This window comes from Oncorhynchus clarkii, chromosome 31 (assembly GCF_045791955.1).
Source record: "Oncorhynchus clarkii lewisi isolate Uvic-CL-2024 chromosome 31, UVic_Ocla_1.0, whole genome shotgun sequence".
In the NCBI taxonomy this organism is placed as follows: Eukaryota; Metazoa; Chordata; class Actinopteri; order Salmoniformes; family Salmonidae; genus Oncorhynchus; species Oncorhynchus clarkii.
Genome location: NC_092177.1, coordinates 30,045,908 through 30,067,141, shown reverse-complemented (window position 1 = coordinate 30,067,141; position 21,234 = coordinate 30,045,908). Strand labels below are relative to the sequence as shown.

At 43.3% G+C, this 21,234-nt stretch overlaps 2 protein-coding genes across 5 annotated transcripts in view; one reads left to right on the top strand and one right to left on the bottom strand.

Moving 5' to 3' along the window:
- Positions 1-21,234, bottom strand: part of LOC139391153 (large ribosomal subunit protein uL11m-like) — a 66,715-nt gene that overhangs the window by 39,809 nt on the left and 5,672 nt on the right. For all 4 annotated transcript variants that reach the window (XR_011629566.1, XR_011629567.1, XM_071138713.1 and 1 more), the window contains exon 2: positions 9,244-9,392. Coding sequence is in view for 2 of the 4 variants with exons in the window: in XM_071138713.1 (XP_070994814.1) it covers positions 9,244-9,358 (115 nt within the window). In the remaining 2 variants the exon portion in view is untranslated. The remainder of the gene's footprint in view (positions 1-9,243; positions 9,393-21,234) is intronic.
- On the top strand, positions 4,973-6,078 carry LOC139391018 (transmembrane protein 121-like). Its single transcript, XM_071138483.1, has one exon. It carries the CDS (start codon positions 4,973-4,975, stop codon positions 6,029-6,031), a length of 1,059 nt encoding a protein of 352 aa, XP_070994584.1. The 3' UTR covers positions 6,032-6,078.

The following is a 21,234-nucleotide window of genomic DNA, read 5'->3' as shown; positions in this document are numbered from 1 at the left end:
ACTTACAAGACCCAAACCAACAGTGCAGTTTAAAAAAAACACAGATAAGAATAAGAGATAAAAGTAGCAAGTAATTAAAGAGCAGCAGTAAAAAATAACAATATATACAGGGGTGTGCCGGTACAGAGTCAATGTGAGGGGGCACCGGTTAGTTGTATGTACATGTAGTTAGAGTTAAAGTGACTTTCTCATTTGTGCAATTTAGAAGGCATTCCAATTGCCACATTAAACTAAATTATTCAGTGTGGTAGGTAAAGCAGTGCATGAATAGCAGCAGAGGGTAGAGCTCTGATACATGTGACGGAAAGGAGACTAGTGAGAGCAGATGGTGGAGAGGAGATTGCTATTCTATTCTGGCTCTGTGGTGGTTGGCCTCTGCCACTGGTGGACATCAGCTTGGAACCAATCAGTCCATAGCATTCTTGGACGGTCTCTTACCCCACGTCCTTCCAAACTTCCTCATGTTTAGGAGGGAAAGCGATGACTATGCACTGCTGTGGACAGTCTGCCTTCCCTTTCTCCCTTTCTCCCTCTGTCCCCCTCTCTCTCTCCCGCTATGTCTGCTCCCCCTTTTCATGCTGAAAGAGAGCCAGTGCAGAGTGACCTTCAACCACACCCACAGGGAACCAAAGGAAAAAGGCAGAAGAGAGACAGAGAGAATGAAACTGGAAGGCATGAGAAGGGAGAGAAAGAGGAGAGCTGAGAGAAAAACAAACAAATTGAACCAAGGGAATGGAAAACCTCTGGAAGCCAGTGGAGCGAGAAGCTGATTGTGACAAGAATGATGACTCTCCTTCCCCTGTCTCACACACAGAGACGAGATAATAAAAAGGGAGATGGTTAAATGAGAAAGCCTTTGAGTTTAGAAGTGATGCTGAGAAGGTGGAGATTGATATGCATATGCATTCACTTAACGGAACACACAATGACAAGGTGAAGCAATGCATGCTCCTTGACTATCAAAATCATCCATTCCTAAACCCTTTAGGCCATAAGGCAGCCAGCTGTGACTGTTTTAAATCTACACTACAACAAGAAACAGGATGGTTTTGTTGTGTAACTAAAGACGGTAAGAAACAGAAGGGGTCTAATTAAAGTAGTAACATCTGCGTTTTGAGATGTGTCCATAGGCTACAGGCATCTCTCGCTCTACTTGGCTCCGTATATCTGAGTGCGTTCCGTATAAATTTCATTAGGGTACGGCACTGGCAGGGCAATCAAGGCTGTAACCTACTTCCATCTAATACCAATCCATTACGCTAGTTTTCATCAAAGTGGCATAATGATAATTACCATAACCGATGGACATAACTGTGGGCAACTACATTTATGCAGCGGTACCCTCGGTGTGTTAAGATTTCACTTAAGGACCAATGGAATGGTCTAAAATATATATATATATATATATATATTAAACTCCGCCTACCCGGGGCACTGGGCGATGCAAAACGAACTCACCCAGTGAGAGAGAACGAGGCGGGGAGCCGAGAGTATGTAACCTGCCTACAAATTAACACCGCAATCATAAACTCTAGCGGCGAGTTTCCTCATGTTTCTCTCTCGTGTCCTCGAGGTTTGCTTTACTGTCGATACTTATCTGGCCGTCTATTCCTGATCATCATTCCGCGTCAAGCAGCCGTCTACTTCTGAGCGACTTCGACAGCTCACAGAATACGGAGCCCGGCGAACAAGCCCGCACAGCTCCTTCCCGAATAACTGGATCTTCGGGTGCCAGACCAGAGAGCCAAGGTGTCAAATTCAATACGGACATACCAAGAGATGGATAATTCTGCGCCCACGATGACTGTGGGATAACTGTGCAAAATGACACGTTTATCTGATGACCGAAAAAGCAAAAGCGGCTTGACGTTTTAAATCTTACAAACTCGAAGATGGACAATTACTTTTCCCCTATTTTATCATTATGATAAGATCGTCATAGCAGAGTGGGAGTTTGTTCAAATAATCCTGACAGACACACAGCATTATAGGTCTAACACAAAGCAACCGATGTAAAGACTAATTTAGGAATCACAGATTATCATTTTTGACCTTTAATGTTTATCCAGGGACCGTTCTAGTACGACTAATAGGCGACGTGGATCTCAATCAAACCAAGAGGAGCAGCGAAGAACGCATGCTTTGGGTAACTAGCTATCCACTACTTTGAAAGAGTTGAATTATGTGTGCACGTATTAATAAAGAGTGATTATGTAACAGGTGGTGCATCATTAAAATGTACCATAAATGAGTGACTAGGTGTTAAGTGTGTGGCTCCAACATAATGGTAGACAAAATCGCCCTTAGAGAAGGCATTTAAACAGATTTCTGTTGAAATGATCATTTGGGGTACATGCTCCAATACCTACAACCCCTACACATGTAATAGCTGTTCCCATAGGCGTACAAATGCCTCATGAGACATCAGATGTTACTGCTGGATGGCAACTCAGTCACCTGGATGAGACACGATTTGCCAATACTATTCCATTAGTTGGATGTTTTTTTCCCCTCCACGTTTTACCTCCATAAATGAATTTAGTTTAATTGAAGATAAATCCATTTTTCTCTCTAACAAGCAAGCCCCTCAGGCTTTCACATAGCCCCATATACCCCTTCCTTGTACAACTTAGGCTAGACTGAGCTCTCTCCTCTCCTGCTGGGTAAGATTACATTGGATTTAGTTTGTAGTAAGACAAATATCCTGGGGATGTTTTTATATGAATTATAAGTCTAGAGCAATTAATCTTCCTTTTACCTGCCTCCCAGCGCACCTGGCAGACCACCAATATTAGAGGAAAACAGACGAGGTGTGTGTGTGTCTCCATGTGTGTAGGGAAGCTCATTTGAAAACCATAACAGATTACCTGGATGATTGGCAAAAACACTCCTTTCTTCACAATACACACGACACGCATAACAAACAAGAAGGAAGTCTTTCTGTCCTTGTACACCGTTGGCTGAAAAACATTTTGTTTGTGATTTATCTGTCCACCTTTACAGGCCCCATTCCTTACACTTGCAGCGGAATAGCCTGAATCAGCCTGTCAGTTACAGTACGGCTTTCTAATGATAGGGATGATGAATCTGGTCATTATTGATGAGCAGAGTGGACACACGGCAGTCATCTGGGCCGCTCACTCAGAACAAAATCAATGTGCGTTGACAAGCCGCCACAACACAAACACAGGCTGACAGAGGAATGCCAGGGTTCCAGGGTACAATTTAAGACGCACATAGAATTGCCAACAGGCGTGTTGGGAATGAGAAAGGCAAACACACTGTCTGGGGTAGCAGACTACCTTTCTCCTACCACTGACTGCAGTTTGGGGGGGGTGGGGGTTTGTTCAGATAAAACATTTTTCAATTCCAATATTCTCACAGTCAGCGGCTTGGTACACTAGAATCCATTCAATTCCAGCACTGATAATCAGGACGCAGTGAAACAAAAAAAGCCCTGTATGATAATCAGATATTAGTGAAGCTGACATTTGTGCCCCTCCTCTTCGTTTCCTCACCATGCCCCTAGGAGGATTAGTCAGTCAGTCTAGGTCTTTTTCTCACCCATCCATTTTTCACTCCTCTGTTCCAGATATTAAAGTGTTTAATTTCCTCTGATCCCTGGTGATGAATACATTTAAATCTATTCATACACAGAGCAGGCGTAAGATGCCATGTCTTCTTTAGCTGCCTGCGTCAACATCTTTATGTCTGCAGCTTCCTCTTCATCACTTTTGGCTTTCATCTCATCTCCCCTCCAACTCCCTCCAAGCAGAGTTAATTTATGAACTATTACCATCATGCAGTAATACTTTATTAGGCATGTAGACAGCCAAGAGCATATATCTTACTTTCAATCCCCTCTCACAAGTCTCTCCTGCAGACCCTTTGACAGTCCCTCTCGCTCAGTGGATGACAGGGCTCAGATGAGCGGTGCATTGAAAAGATTGATGCCTGTCGTCAGTCAGAAGCAGACATAAACACACGTTATTAGCTCTGTTCATTTGTTCCCTTATGGCCGTGGAGCACACAATCGTTTCGCTCGATCACACCCTCAAATGTTGCCATTATGGAATATCTGAGGTGGTAATGATTTCATATTAAAATGCCAGATCTCATGGCGGTGTTGACACCCTCGACGGTGCTAGTCAGATGGCCGACAACCCTCCTCAGCTCTCCTGGCTCCTCAATACGATAAGGAGAGGAGTGTTTGATTTCACCGTAAAGTCTGATAATTTCACACTCCCAATCAATACTGAGGTTTTATACTGTTCACTGCTGAAATATGGCACAAAATTAGCCAATTAGAATGGCTTACACACACACACACACACACACGTGTTCATGAACACACAAGCAATTACCGTCAAAAACATCTCAGAACAAATATTAATAAGAGACGTTATTAATATTCAGCCCAAATGAGAAGGCAATTTTCTGCCAATTTAAGACTGCGGCAGGCAGCAACAATGAGAATCAAACAGGCCGAGTAAACAGGAAGAAGAAAAAAAATATTTACTGCACTTTAACACAATTAATTAATAATGAATAAGGTAAGACCACCCAAGCAAAACACCATGGAAGGAAACCTGTGTCATACTCAAGAGTTTTAGCCAAGGCACCGGGAGGGGTTGAAACTTTCATCGCCGAAGAGACCCATTTAAATTAAAGAGCCGCAGAGGAGTGAGAACTAACACCTCTCCTCAGGATGTATGACCAGGGAAGAACGGCCTCTGACCCAAAGCTCACTGCTGAACTGACATCTAAATTATCTTTATCCATAGCAACAAGCAAAAAAGAATGACTAACATCACTTAAGTAGACAAGAGTCGTGAAGAAAGCTTTTGTCTATCAAGCAAGGGAAATTCACTTTGGCAAATTAATGAGTCTAGACGGGAACAAAACAGTTCCTATATTTTGTATTATTTCCCTTCTCTCAGCTTTGTCATGTTTCTGTGTTCCTCTGCCAGGCATGGTGCCTACGCCCCAGGTGTGCGTATCAACCCTGGTCACGGTGAGCACCATGGCAGTGGTCGACCTCTACCTGCTGGAGCAGAGCATGCTGGGAGCCCGTGGCAAGGCCGGGCCCGGCGTGTGGCCGTGCGCCGCTGTGTTGCTAGGTGACCTGGGCTTCCTGCTGGCTCTGCGTTTCGTGTCGGCGGGAGTGGTGTCTGAAGCGCACTCGCCTCGCCGAGGCTTTGCCAACGCACTCTGGTTCCTCTTCCTGTCCCTGCTCCAGCTCAAACTCTTCTTTGTCTGCCAGAACTACCGAATGGAACGCCGACCGCCTGACCCCCTGGCCAGGAAGACGCTCACCTTGCTGCTGTCAGTCTGCCTGCCCTCCCTGTTCCTCATCCTGACTGGGGCTGACAACATGACGCCCCTGCGAAGGAAACAGGAAGTGCGGGGGAGGCTGCTCTGGGTGGTGGTGGACCTGCTGGATGTTCTGGACCTGCAGGCAGGGCTGTGGGAAGCCCACACAGGGGCCACTGACCTGGGGGTGCCCCTGTGGGCCGAAGGCCTGGTGTTCTTCTATTGCTATGCCCTGCTGCTGCTGCTGCCCTGCGTGGCCCTCACAGAGCTGGGGGCCTCAGCCCTGCCGGGACAGAGGGGGCCCCGCAAGGAGGCCCTGTACCCCTGGCTTAGCCTGGTCACCATCAACGTGTTCACAATGGCCCTCAGGGGCACAGGCATGCTGTGGTACAGGGACCCCCGGGTCTCGACAGTGTTTCTGGGGAAGAACCTGCTGGCCCTGGCTGTGAAGCTGAGCTCTGCCTGGGAGAGGCACAAGCAAGGTGGGAGCAGGGGGACAGGGATGGGGGCCGGGGCGGGATTAGAGTCAAGTATGGACTCCACCCTGGCAACCCAGAGCTCAGAGCAGACAGAAGTCCAAGCCCAAGGCAAAACCACCCCCAGGCCGCCCTCTCGCAACCACACAATGTCCCGCTCCCACAGCCACTCCGTGTCACACATCAGTCTGGATCCCACAGAGACCACTCTGGGCCCTTCCTTCATCTCCCATGAACTCTAGAAACTGTCCAGACAGACAGCTTAACAGCTGAAGCCGAGCTATCGGAACTCCCCAGTTAGGGAAGCATTTAGCACTGAAGAGTGAAGACCGTTGGCCTCACACAGACGAACAAACTAAAAACAACACGTACACCCCATGCTCTGTGGACCAGCCAAGGCAATCACATCAGTAACTCATTCAATTAGCTCACTTTGGTTAAAGGGATGATTTATCCACCCCTGGGTCCTGGCAGCCTGTAGTATTTGGTTATCCGAGGGAGAGAGAAGGCTCAGGGCTGGGGCAGAGTGAGAGATGTACAGCGAAGAAGTGCCTCGCTTTTCAAGGAGCTACAATCCTCAGTACTGGTTCCACACAGACATGATTTGCGTCATATGGGACTCAGACATAATACCATGGTGTGAGTCAGTGTGTGTACTGTGAAAGCTCTTCCACAGCTCTTGTCAGCTACACCTCCAGGACAGCTTCTAAACTGTAATAAAGTGTTTCATACTCACAGGCTCGGACACTTTATTGGCCATGTGTGGGAGGGTATTGGCAGCCTGTCACCACAACATTGGAGAAGACAGGATCAGAGGCTGACCATTCAGTTAGAGGGCCTCAGGGGTATACTAGATGTCACTAACTTTCAAAACATCCACTGCATCAAAGCAAATGTGTTTACCCTTTACATATTCAGTGAAAACTTCAGCATTTCTTTGTTGAAGATACAGGCCGATGTTATGGATCGGGAGCTGCTGGGGTGAAGCCCTCCACACATCTGAGGCAGGCAGTGCAATGTGCGAAGAGAGAGTGACAGACAGCGGAACAGCTATCATTTATCACAATTAGACCAGCAGCACCAGCCTGATAGGCATGCAGTGATCCTTCAGCCAGCCGTCTGGCTGCTGGTCCGGCTTTAAGGTTTCAACAGTAGAGCCTGCAGATGTGCTAAAGTTTGTGTGTGTGTGTGTGTGCTGAGCGATTAATCATCATATTTAATTTTTTTCAATTATTAAACAACTAATTGAACGATGTCGGTTCAATTACTTGAATTCCATTTATTTTTTGTGTGAGCCCAACACGCTGTTTCTCAAATCATTCACGAAAGAAATCAAGTCAAGAACTATGTGGGATGCTAGGCTGAAGGGTGTTGTAGTGTTCACTAAGCAAATATTCAACTTAGTTCAGCACAGAAATGTGGTAATTAACTACAATGACCATAATCCACTGCGCCAGCTTTTTCACTCGCCAAAATCAGCCCAATGCATTTCTATGGGCTTATTTTGAAGCTAAACTTGCAACCTGCCTTCCCGCCTTTGGGACAACACCCCTTGTTAGGGCAGCGACATGAGAATATCACCATTATATACAGATCTCTGGACGGATACAATTTTACGCCTGCTATGTTAGGTTTAGATATACACAGACCGTATGAGAGAGGAATGTACACAACGAGGGACAGAGACAGTTCTGGAAAGTATGCCTCATCTACTTTGAAGAAGTAGTAAAATGATTGACAGGCACCTCTACAGGATGACTACAGACAGTCCAGTATGAGGAGAACATAACAGATGGCCTGGCTGGCTGACTGCTATTGCCTGAGCAGAGATTAAAAAGAATAAAGCAGTCAAATAAAACAAAGTCATATAAACTGAAATATTGAATGTCATAGTAATATCCTATTGAGGTCTACCTGATCAGAGACAATAGAATATTTTCAATATTTTGAATGCTCACCATTTGGGGCTTTGGAAGTCTATTAATGAATAAACTCTGAAATCATAGTAACGTCATTATTTCGTGATGCATTTCATGTTTTTTTTTTTTTTTAATGATCGAACCGAAACCGACCTCAAAAAGCACTAATCGCTCAGCACTAGTGTGAGAGAGAGAGGAAGTGCTGTTTTTAGGATAGGAAAGGGTCTATTCAATCTCCATCAGTGGTTCCTAATGCACTCCGCACCGCTTCTGCCTCCCCTCTAACCATTAATGCTCCTATTCACTGAAATTGGGACCCATTTGTCTAAATGCTAAGAGCTTATACACACAGCTTTATGCTTGATTTACAGGATGCGCTAAGAGACTGAACACACACACACACACACACACACACACACACACACACACACACACACTTACCAGTAAAGCCATTCCTCCAGGGAGTTTCTCTGTAGTTTTGAGAGAGATGGGGAAACGTCGGAGATGTGTTCAGTTCAGTAGACCGGGAGTCCGCTTCGCTCTCTCTCTCTTTCATCTCTCGCTCCCTTACTCTCTCTCCATTTCTAAACTACGCATTCTGGATGCACTCCCAGTTGGCCAACGTCTCTCATATTTCTGATATAAAAAGCAGTAACTGCATCGGCAACAGCTGCAGAAAATGACTACTTCCTTGAATTTGTTACACCTGTTAAGACCCATGTACAATCCTCAGCATCTTCCTGAGGTCCTGAAGAGATATTAGTGGTCCCGCTCTTTTTCCTCCCTCCCTCATTGGAGTGTGCTAATTTCACTATGGACTGTAATTATTCTCCCCCACCAAAGCTGTCAGTTCTTCCCTTTTGTATCTTGCGTCCCCTTTTATTTCTCTCGTTTGTTTAAATTTGCCCCGCAGCCGACAGCCTACCTCTCTGCGCTTCCCCTGTCAGGGGTGGTTAGTCAGAAGGGCAGGGGAAGAGGAGAGAGGGAAATTTAAGGGCCAAGGCCGGTGCCTAAAGCCTAGTGGCTGCCGACTGGCACTCATTTACCGTTTACCACACACACACGCACACACATACACAGCGCTTGATGGAGCAAGGGAGCAAAGAAAAACACTGGCATGGCATGCCGCAACACTGACATATGGCATACGAAACCACTAAGAGAGTACCTTTAGACAAACATCCGGCTCGGCTTTGCCTGGATGCAACTCATCCCACCTCATTACAGCTCTCTCTACCACACAAAGGCATATTTTCCTGAGCTCCCCAACCCCCACAGTGTGGGAGAAGGAGAAACTTAACAGAAGGAAGTCTAAATCATTCATCATAGCTCAACCCTCAAAAGGACCCAACACTTTCTTTTTGGCAGGAACTTCCAAAGTATATTTCAAGAGCAACCACCAACTGATGCACAAGAGCCTGACACTCCAAGACATTCAAGAGAAGACATGTTAAGAATCTGACAGTTTCTCTCTTCTTGTTTGAAGGGAAATAGAATAGATGAGACAGGAAGTGGAGTCTGAGCAGTAAGTTTACCTGTCCCAGGACAGGACCCAGGAGGAGGTCCGGGAGCCGCCTGTCCTAACCTCACGATGGCCCGGATCACGCCCTCCATGTCCACCTTCTTCACGGCCTTGGAGATCTTGGACATCCCGTTCTGTATGGAACGCCGTCTATCCGTCCGTCTGTAAGGAGAGAGAAACTACAGTGTAAGAAATTTGAGCAGAAAAAAAGCTATTAACTTCAAAAGACATCACCTTAAAACAACTAATTTACAAACATGATGGGCTCATTAAAATATCACACAGTCTAATCGATAGAAGACAACCCGGGTTTAGCCCGAGGGTTTCTATTTCGTAGCAGTCTAGTAATTTAAAAAGGAATTTGCCTTCGATCCCCTGCAAGTCACCTGGAGGGCATTGTGTGGATCAGTGTGTCTGGGTGAAAAGCAAGGCCTTGGGAGAAGGACCCTTAGTACTCGCTGGATTTAGGGATTCTGAGATTAAACATGGGTTGCAGTCCAAATGTCTCCACTGTATCTAATCTGATACCATCACTGAACCAGTACAGAACCATAGTAAGCTGTATGATTCAGTTCCATCATATGTCTCTGTACTGATCCCATCAGCAGAGGTAAAGGGGTCATTTGGAATCTAGCCAAGGCAAGGTTAGGTGGATAAGCATCGTCACTCTACAGTAAGGGCAGAGAGGGGTCTTCTTTTTCATTCCACCTTCAAATGCATTTACCAAATTACCAGTCAATTAGCGGAGTGGGGAGAGTGGGCTGAACTCTTTGCCCTGCTCCGCAGAAAGAGCCAGAACACATAAATAGCAAGCCTGTAGACTGTAATGCCCACTTGGAAAAGACCACAGGTGTAAAACCCAAAGATCAATGGGTGTACACAAGAGACAAGTAGGGAGCTAAGGTTTAGCCGGGTGGAATTGGGTGAGACCTGCATTCAATAAAAGTTAGAACCTCGAAGGAGTGGAGAGGAGACGTAAAAACAATTCCGTTTGTGTCTGCTCTTGTTGATCTAATTTTTTGCCCAACCTAAAAAGACATAGCGGGGCACTTTTGGTGATCCAAAGAAGAAGTTACCAATGAGAAGTTGTTGTTCTATATACTGCAGCTGGGTTTGTTTAAGGGCAATTTCAGCATTATGGACTTCACATTTGCACGCAAAATCTAAACTTTAATGTCTCACAAAATGGTTAAGCAAAATAGAAATTAAAAACTGATGTGTGTCGATAGTACCCCTTGAGGGAAGTGTACCGTGCCTTCAGGAAGTATTCACACCTATTGACTTTTTCCACATTCTGTTGTTACAAAGTGGGATTAAAATGGATTTAATTGTCTTCTTGTCAACGATCTACACAAAATACTCTAATGTCAAAGTGGAAGAAAAATTCTAAACATTTGATAAAAAGAAAAACACTAATATACACTACATGACCAAGAGTATGTGGACACCTGCTCATAGAACATCTCATTCCAAAATCATGGGCATTAATATGGAGTTGAACCCTCCCCTTTGCTGCTATAAACAGCCTCCATCCACTCTTATGGGAGGCTTTCCACTAATGTTGGAAGTGTTGCAAGGATTCGCTTCCATTCAGCCACACGAGAATTAGGCCTGGCTTGCAGTCGGCATTCCAATTCATCCCAAAGGTGTTTGATGGGGTTGAGGTCAGGGCTCTGTGCAGGCCAGTCAAGTTCTTCCACACCGATCGACAAACCATGTCTGTATGGACCTCGCTTTGTGCATGGGAGCATTGTCATGCTGAAACAGGAAAGGGCCTTCCCCAAACTGTTGGCACAATGTGGGGCGGCAGGGTAGCCTAGTGGTTAGAGCGTTGGACTAGTAACCGGAAGGTTGCAAGTTCAAACCCCCGAGCTGACAAGGAACAAATCTGTCGTTCTGCCCCTGAACAGGCCTGTTCCTAGGCCGTCATTGAAAATAAGAATTTGTTCTTTAACTAGTTAAAGGTAAAATGTTGGAAGCACAGAATCGTATGGAATGTAAATATGATTGTATGCTGTAGCGTGAAGATTTCCCTTCACTGGAACTAAGGGGCCTTGCCCAAAACATGAAAAAACAGCCCCAGACCATTATTCCTCCTCCACCAAACTTTACAGTTGGCACTATGCATTCGGGCAGGACTCCACCATTGGCATCCACCAATCCAAGATTTGTCTGTAGGACTGGTGAAGCGTGATTCGTCACTCCAGAGAACGTGTTTCCACTGCTCCAGAGTCCAATGGCGGCGAGCTGTCCACCACTCTAATTGCGCTTTGGGATTTTAGGCTTGTGTGTGGCTGCTCGGCCATGGAAACCTATTTCATGAAGCTCCCGACAAACAGTTATTATGCTGACGTTGCTTCCAGAGGTAATTTGGAACTTCGTAGTGAGAGGACAGACACATACAGACATACCTATTTTTACACACACACAATATATATATATATATATATTTTTACACATCTACCAATAGGTGACCTTCTTTGCGAGGTATTGGAAAACCTTCCTGGTCTTTATAATTGAATCTGTGTTGGAATTTCAATGCTGGACTGAAGGACCTTACAGATAATTGTGTGCGTGTGTGGTACAGAGATGAGGTAGACATTCAAAAATAATGTCAAACGCTTATTGCACACTGTGTGTCCATGTAACTTATTATGCACGTAATTACTCCTGAACTTAACTCAAGATATTGAAGCTTTTCATTGTTTATTCATCTGTAAAAACTTCAAAACGACATAATGCCACTTTGTCATTGTGTGTAGGCCGGTCAATTTTTTTTGTTACTTTTGCATTTTTAAATTTTAAATTCAGGCTGTAAGACAACCAAATGTGGAAAAAGTCAAGGCGTGTGAATTATTTCTGAAGGCACTGTGTACAGTATACCCAAATAAGCAGACTTCTAAATATTTGAGAAATTAAGCAAATAAGAAGTGTTATGGACGTTACATGAAACGGACAAGCTTTTTGGGGAGACTGAACACATTAGCAAAAGTCTGAGGTTGTAAGTCTTAGATCAAATCATGGATAGCAATTTCAGAAGGAATGGACATTCAAATGTCTTGGTCAAAATATATCATAACACATTTTTCATTTGGAAGGTTTTTAAAAATGTCAGCAGATGGTATAGTACCTAGAATTGCATAATTACAAGCAGCCGGAATAGTATACAAGGCCATACACCACACCATTACAAGTATTTATCTATCTTTATACATATAAAAATGAACCTTTACCAGTTGAAGCTAGACACAAATACAACTTTTCTGCATGCCAATTTTTCTGAAATATTGTAACAAATTACCCAAATTAGACAATATACAGTGGGATCCTAAATTATTCACACCCGTGATAAAGATGAGCAATAATGACTATCAAATAATTCAAATACTGAGAAATATTTCCCCATTCTTTTCATACTAAAACAATTGCTTAGAGTAAGAGATTTTGTTGAACAAGTAATAATTTTCCTCAAAAATGTAGGGGTCACCCCTGAAAGATTCTTAGAAAATAAGAAAATGTTTAGTATTTGGTCCCATATTCCTACAGTAGCGTGCAAGGACAACATCAAGCGTGTGACTGCAAACTTGCTGGAAGCATTTGCAGTTTGTTTTGGTTGTGTTTCAGATCATTTGTGCCCAATAGAATTGAAAAATAATGTAGTGTCATTTTGGAATTACTTTTATTATAAACAGGCAATTTCTAAACACCTCTACATTAATGTGGATGCTACCATGATTACAGATGAGTGAGAAAGTTAGAGGCTCAAAAAGGTCATACCCCCCAAAACATGCTAACCTCTCACCATTACCAATAACAGGGGAGATTAGCATGTCTTGGGGGTATGATCTTTGACCCTCTGTATGGATGTAGTCATTGCGTTACAGGAATATGGGACCAAATAGTAAACTTGACTACTTTTCAACTTTTAGGGGTGTTAATCATTTTGACCCCTACCTTTGAGGAAAAAAAGTATTACTTGTTAAACAAAATCTCTTTCTGAGCAATTGTATTAGTATAACAACATAATTTCCCAAAAATGTTGACCATACAATATAGCTCAGTATTGGAATCATTTATTTTATACAATCATTACTGCGCATCTTTGTTAAGGGTGTCCCTAATTTCAACCCACTATACATGTGCCTACTGTACACTACTAATCCACTTTTCTGGACACTGGTTGAAGTCAGTATATTTTGGGGAGCTTTCAGTTGAAAAAGACACTCCAGGACTATTCACAAATCGTTGATAAACACTTATCTAGTATTGCCACGTATGAGAAATTCATTTCAGCATACATTTTCCAAAATAACATTATCAGTTGCTTCAGTAACAGCCTGATGAATACATTTCAGAACAAGCACACACAATGTGGTGAATGCACATTTTTATGGAGAGAAAACAATTATAGACCATATTAAAACATTGATGAAAGCCAGCTTTACATAGAAGGTTAAGATATTTGAAAGTAAGGAGCACGTAAAAAAATAAATAATAATATATATCCTCCAAAACATTATGGATGTTAGACTGCCTGTCCCAGTCACCTTTACAAGACTGTAAAACACACACCAAAAAACTGAAGCGCCTTTGAGACTTGGCATCCTAATCCTTAACAGTCAAAATCCATAAAATGTCCTACTTAAACATTTAAAATAAAGCCTGAACTCTAACTGTACCTTAAGGACAATTATGAACGTGGTTTCATTCGGAAAATGCTAACCTTATTTGGGGATGACTAGGTTGACTTTTCCACAGAATCGTCCTTAAATGAAAAGCAATTTTGAGGCTTAGTAAGAATGTTAACGGAATTCAAACTGGGTCGCTAATTGTGGGGCAACACAAATATTATTTTGGTTTTAAGAACTCTACTCTAGCCCTTGAAAATGTTACTCAGGTCAGCCACTACATTTCGGCAGTCAATTTCATGCTACTCACATAACGTGTAATTCCCCTGTAAAATAATCATGTAGCAGTTCAAATTGATTAGGGAGCGAGTCAGAAAGAGAGGAGTCCAGCATTCATAGATGAGCAGGGTAATCTGCCCAATTTCAGGTGGGGGGAAAAAGCAACGATCAAAGAAAAAGCACAGAGAAATTAAAATAAATTAACAAAAAACTGAGGAAACTGACAAACTGCCTTAGGAGTTATATTCCTTTTTTTATTTATTTTATGTATAAATGGACCATCATCCTAACACAAACACAGACATGCAAGGCAAGATGTGGAATTATGGTAAAATACACTAGACAGTCATTTGAAATGGCAGAAAATGTGGAGTTCGGGAATAACATTTGCAGTGTGAGGAAGTGACTGTGTCATGCTTTAATGCACCACGACCCAAGCCCGAGTATGAATAATGAAAACAGCAGTTCCCGCTAAAAATTAAATTGTTCATCAGAAGGCCAAGCAGAGGGCTCGTGAAGTACTGACTTAGATAACAGCAACAACTGACAACATTTCACAATACTGCATTTTGCATTCCTAAATCATACCGCTCTTTGTAACTCAAAGAGATATGTAGCTATGATACATTATTAGAAGGTGATATGTGTATTGCTATTTCTGCACCTGCTGTGCTTCTAGAGCCAACCTACCATTGATGAGCATGCTAAAACACTTGAGACTGGATAATCAATAAGAAATTAGGAATCGACTTTCTTTTCCTAGCCAAACATTGATCACAAAAGAAAGCATCAACCTCTTATTGAACAACAGTCAAATTGGGACATAATTTGAAGATATTTCTGCAAACACACAGGCTTGGGGCCTTGTACCCTCAGCCTTCGTAATCAGTCAAGGGACACAGGCCTTACATGTCCTCTGTCAAACATTGTGATGTTATGCACAGCAATGAATTGTCACCAAAGTCAATAGAACCCCAATGAATCACACCATAGGTCTGGATGAGATTAATATAGTTTAGCCTGTCAATCAAATGCAAAGGAGGTATTGAAGTTCTGATCAATACTGATAGGAACATAGACAAGATGAAGAACAAAGCTAAACATGTCAATTAAAGCAGACACGTTCACAGAGAAAATTTGACTTACAAATTCCCCTTTTCAAACTGAAAGTCTATGGCCAGAGCTTACCCATGAGGTATAAATCAATGATTCTTCGTTTTAGTCAAAGTATGATATATTTGGGCATGAAGTGAGAAATCCCAACTGCTCACTTCATGCAAATCCATGTGTATGCAGTGTCTTTTCCTATGATACGGCATACAAATTATTTTTCAGCCTAAATTTTGTTTCAGAGCTGGGTTTTAATTTAAACGTTACCACACACCAGTATGTTTATTAAATCAGAAACAGCTGCAAAATGATTACTCTTCGCAACTGAGATGAGCTAAAGCCTTGTGTTCACTTTGCTGCCTGGAGAAAATTTAAAACGGGGGTGAAACTTGGGTTTTTGCACCTCCACTTATTTTTTTTACCCGAACATTTGACAATGTTGACTCATTATTTTTTGCTTGTCTATTTTTATTTATGTACACACACACACACACACACACAGGCTCAGCTGTCGAAGGTACTGCATCTCAGTGCTAGAGGCGTCACTACAGACCTTGGTTCGATTCCAGACTCTATCACAACCGGCCGTGATTGGGAGTCCCATAGGGCGGTGCACAATTGGCCCAGCATAGTCCGGGTTAGGGTTTGGCCGGGGTAGGCAGTCATTGTAAATAAAAACGTGTTCTTACCTGAGTTGCCTAGCTAAAACTTCTAAAGGACGGGTGAGTCCCCTGCGGAACGGTTGAGCTAATGTAGGCTAATGCAATTAGTATGCGGCTGTAAGTAACAAGAACATTTCCCAGGACATGGACATATCTGATATTGGCAGAAAAATTATTGTTAATCCAACTGCACTGTCCAATTTACAGTAGCTATTACAGTGAAATAATAGCATGATATTGTTTGAGGAGAGTGCACAGTTTTGAACATGAAAAGTTATTAATAAACAAATTAGGCACATTTGGGAAGTCTTGATACAACATTTTGACCAGAAATGCAATGGTTCATTGGATCAGTCTTAAACTTTGCACATACACTGCTGCAATCTAGAGGACAAAATCTAAACTGCACCTGGGCTGGCATACCACCCTGCATACCACTGCTGGCTGGCTTCTGAAGCTAAGCAGGGTTGGTCCTGGTCAGTCCCTGGATGGGAGACCAGATGCTGCTGGAAGTGGTGTTGAAGGGCCAGTAGGAGGCACTCTTTCCTCTGGTCTACAAAAATATCCCAATGCCCCAGGGCAGTGATTGGGGACACTGCCCTGTGTAGGGTGCCGTCTTTCGGATGGGACGTTAAACGGGTGTCCTGACTCTGAGGTCATTAAAGATCCCATGGCACTTATCGTAAGAGTAGGGGTGTTAACCCCGGTGTCCTGGCTAAATTCCCAATCTGGCTGGCTAAATTCCCAATCTGGCTCTCAAACCATCACGGTCACCTAATAATCCCCAGTTTACAATTGGCTCATTCATCCCCCTCCTCTCCCCTGTAACTATTCCCCAGGTTGTTGCTGCAAATGAGAACATGTTCTCAGTCAACTTACCTGGTAAAATAAAATAAAATACATTATGGCCTTTCTCTTGCATTTCAAAGATGGTACAAAAAAAATACAAACGGTTGTTTTTTTCTTTGTATTATCTTCTACCAGATCTAATGTGTTATATTCTCCTACATTCATTTCACATTTTGAAAACTTCAAAGTGTTTCGTTTCAAATGGTATCAAGAATATGCATATCTTTGCGTCAGGGCCTGAGCTACAGGAATTTAGATTTGGGTATGTCATTTTTGGCGAAAATGTAAAAGCGGGCCTATCCTTAAGAGGAATTATAAAAAATACATTAAAAAAAAAACTCAAGTGGACAGTTTATTAAGTACACCCATCTAGTACTGTGTCGAACCCCCATGTAGCCATGAAGGGATGCACCTGGTCAGCAACGACTTTGATACGGTGTGGCATTCAGACGTTGCTAAATTGGTATTAAGGGACCCTAACGTGTGCCATTACGCCACCAGCCGAAACAATTGACATCACGCAGGATGGGACCACGGGCTCATACTGTTTACACCAAATCCTGACTTTGCCATCATCATGACGCAACAGGAACTGGGATTTGTGGGATGTGGCAATGTTTTTCCACTCCTCAGCGGGGTGGTATACCTAATAAACTTGCCAATGAGTGTATATGACCAGTTTATAAATGGTATAATTGTGTGATATGATAGCATTTTGTTAACCTGCTCCCCCCATTGCCCACAGAGGAATGGTTTTGACCACTAAAATTGCTTCACTACACATGCCACTGCATTGATTGGTGTGGTTTCTAGCTAACGTTACAAGTGTCTATCCATGCAGCGTGCATGATCATGAGCAAAATCGTTGTAGCCTATCATTTCACTTCCCCCATAAGCACGGGCTGACTTGGCTTTGCTGTACCGCAGCTGAAGCCTGCCAGCCGCCTACCTACCAGAGGCTGCACTGTTTCCATAACAATAGAAAAACGCATATACACCATCTTTCAATAGTTATCCAAATTTCCGTGCGGAGGGTCATCTTATTCTTTCTAACTATTTCTATGGCCGATTCATGGCCACAATTTATGGAAGATGCCAAAACTTCAGATGACAATTGATGGCGAAGTCCAAGATAATCCTGATAGGTATCAGTTTGGTGTTTTCTGTAATGACCTTAGTGATCACTGTTTTACAGCCTGTGTTCGTAATGGCTGCTCAGTGAAACTACCTGTCCTGATTTGTCATAGACGCTTGCTAAAAAACTTTAATGAGCAAGCCTTCCTTCATGAACTGGCTATCGTTCAGGCAAATGAGAAATAAGTGCACTCACGTTATCCGGAAGGCCAAAGTTAGTTATTTTAAGGAGCAGTTCTCGCTCTGTGGATCTAACCCCAAGAAGTTCTGGAAAACTGTTAAAGACCTGGAGAATAAACCCTCTTCCTCACAGCTGCCCATGTCCCTTAATGTTGATGATGTGATTGTTACTGACAAGAAGCACATGGCTGAGCTCTTTAAATCACAACTTCATTAAGTCAGGATTCCTATTTGACTCAGCCATGCCTCCTTGCACGTCCAACATTTCCTCATCTCCCACCCCTTCTAATGCGACTATCCCCGATGCTTCTCACCCTGCCCGCTACAAAGTTTCTCCCTGCAGGCAGTCACTGAGTCCGAGGTGCTAAAGGAGCTCCTTAAACTTGACCCCAAAAAAAACATCTGGGTCAGATGGTTTAGCCCCTTTCTTTAAGGTTGCCGCCCCTATCAACGCCAAGCCTCTCTCCCCTTTCTGGGGAGGTTCCCATTGCTTGGAAGGCAGCCACAGTTCATCCTTTATTTAAAAAGGGGAGACCAAGCTGATCCTAACTGTTATAGGCCTATTTCTAGTTTGCCATGTTTATCAAAAGAGTTGGAAAAACTTGTCAATAAACAACTGACTGGCTTTCTTGATGTCTATAGTATTCTCCAGAGGTTGGACTAGAGTCCCAAATATGATGACTTGCAACTTGACTAACACCAATGACTTGTGACTTGACTTGGACTTGAGCCTTATGACTCAACCTGACACCCTCCCCAAGCCCAAATCTAAAAAATGATGCCGTTAAGAAAAAAAAGAGGGGGAAAAAAAGTGTGCAGTGTATCAACTCTTCATTTAACGGATTTAAGTTTGAATCGGACAGCAGCCAATCAAATTGTGCCAGCGGAGAAAAAGTTGTGCGTGGCAGTGCAGAGGAACGTCAGCGGGTCAATTCAGATTGAGCCATTAGAAAGATTATCCGAAAATAATACATTTTGGGTATCAACAGACTACACTGTAGTCAACAAAACACGGATTGCAACTTGCAAAACACGCGGGAAGAAAATTACAGAGTGAGGCGCAACAACTTCCAACTTTGTTTGACATTTGAAGCTGCACAAAGAACGGTAAGTTGTGGCTAATATAGCCAACAGCTATATCTAACTTTGCTAGTATAGCATGTAGGCTAACATAACATTAAATCAATCAGCCTCCAGAGTCAGCCAGTGCAGGAACGTGATCATTACACCCAAGATTGAGACCATCCAAGATTGTGCTACTGCCCCGCTCAATTTTTTTTATTTTTTATGCTTACAGATTTGAACAAACATGTCACAAGTGAACCACAACAGTCTCCAATCTCACAGTTCATGGAGACCCGTGTAGGGCAGTACAGCATGAATCATGAACAGCAGAAAGCTTTCAACAATGCAATCATGTCCGACCTGGTTATCGATTGCAATTTGCCACTGTCTATTGTGGAAAACAAGAGTTTGTCACTTTCTGTCAGTGGTTGACAGTAAGCACAGCCCAGTATGTCATAGAACATTGACATCAAAAAGTAGAGAACCTCGCTACAGAGAGATGTTCAAAACTGAACACAGACCATGTTTCAGTGACAGCGGACATTTGTTCCGACCGAAAGATGAGGGGGTTCTTTGGTGTCACTGAACTGTATGGAGAAAGATGGAGAGGATACAGCTCAAGTTCAATCGCTTGGCCTGTGACTGCTTCCTGTGACCACACAAGGCCAAAAGAATCTGTGAGAAATTTGAGGCCATATGTGGTGAGTACAGCATTAAAGATAAATTGGACTATATCATTAGTGACAATGCTACCAACATGAGAAAAGCATTCACGTTGTGCTTCCCCATTGAACAAGAAGATGAAGTACATGACGAAGGTCACCTTGATGACCCAGAGCTCTGGAATGCCCTAACCCTGGAAAACCAGCAAACAGTTGATACTGCTATTGCAAAAAAAACTGTGCTTGCAGTGTTTAGCCCACACTCTCCAGCTGGTGGTGGAAGATGGCTTGAAAGAAACAAGTGATGACTCCTCTTTCAAAGTTATCAAAAATCAGCTCACTGCTACATACAAGTACAAAATTCAAAGAGGTGTTTGAGGCTGAATTTGGGGAAAGAGGCATCCCTGCTGCTGTCAACACAAGACATGTGACCATCAAAAGCTCAGTCATGTTCTAGAAAAGGCTGGGCACACAGTATGGGAGTGGAGTAAGTTGAAGGAGTTGGTGGACATCCTGAGGTCATTTGGAGAAGCAACAGATATGACACAGGGGGAGAAGATAGTCACAATCAGTTGTTCCCTCGGTCCTGTCCCTGAATCACCACCTGGAGCAGCGGAAGCCTCAAGTCCATTTCCTGAGCGGCCTGGTCAGAAGTCTCCAGGCAACCCTGAACAAAATATTTCTTGGAATCTTCAATGTGAAAATGGCCAGGACACAAGATGGAATCACTGCCCCCTTTTCAGATCCAGTCTACCTCAAAGCAGCTGCCTTGGATGCAGATTTTTCTCTGATGTGGGTGGACCACCATGTGCTGGTCAAGGAGGAGGAGACACAATGAGTGAAAGGTAAATATTGAGTTTAATGTTACTTCTCATAATTTAATCCAATTGACTGCAACAATAATACTTTCAGTTTAACCCACTGCATCGCCAATACCGGACTTTTTGTTTCTGCTTTTACATGTTTTGCCAGAACTGATTCTGCAAGATGCTACAGGGACTGAGCAAGCTGTGCCTCTTGTTGATGAGGAAGAGCGAGAGGACCATAGTCTTGGACAGACAAGAAGAAGGGCCGTTTGCAGCATACTGTAAGAGGCAGAAGGAAACTGTTGGGATCACTCCAGCACTACAGTTAAGTCACTACCTTGACATATGCGAAGGACAGAATGTCCTCTTTTTCTGGGCAATGAACAGGAAGGCTCTTCCTTCACTGTCCCGAGTGGCCATCAGGGTCTTGGCAGAGCCTCCAGTGGAGCGTGTCTTCAGCCATGGTGGCATCATACCGCGGCCTCATCGTGCACAAATGACTGACAGACTTTTATCGAATTTGGTCTTTTGCAAATGCAATGCATCATAGGGCCCGGAGATAAGAGAAAAAAATTAAACTGTTTATGCATTACACACACACACACACACGTCGTCTCCATGTTCAGGTT

What these genes read in the sequence shown, in the direction of transcription:
- LOC139391018 (XM_071138483.1), top strand. Translation starts at nt 4,973, where the DNA reads ATGGTGCCTACGCCCCAGGTGTGCGTATCAACCCTGGTCACGGTGAGC.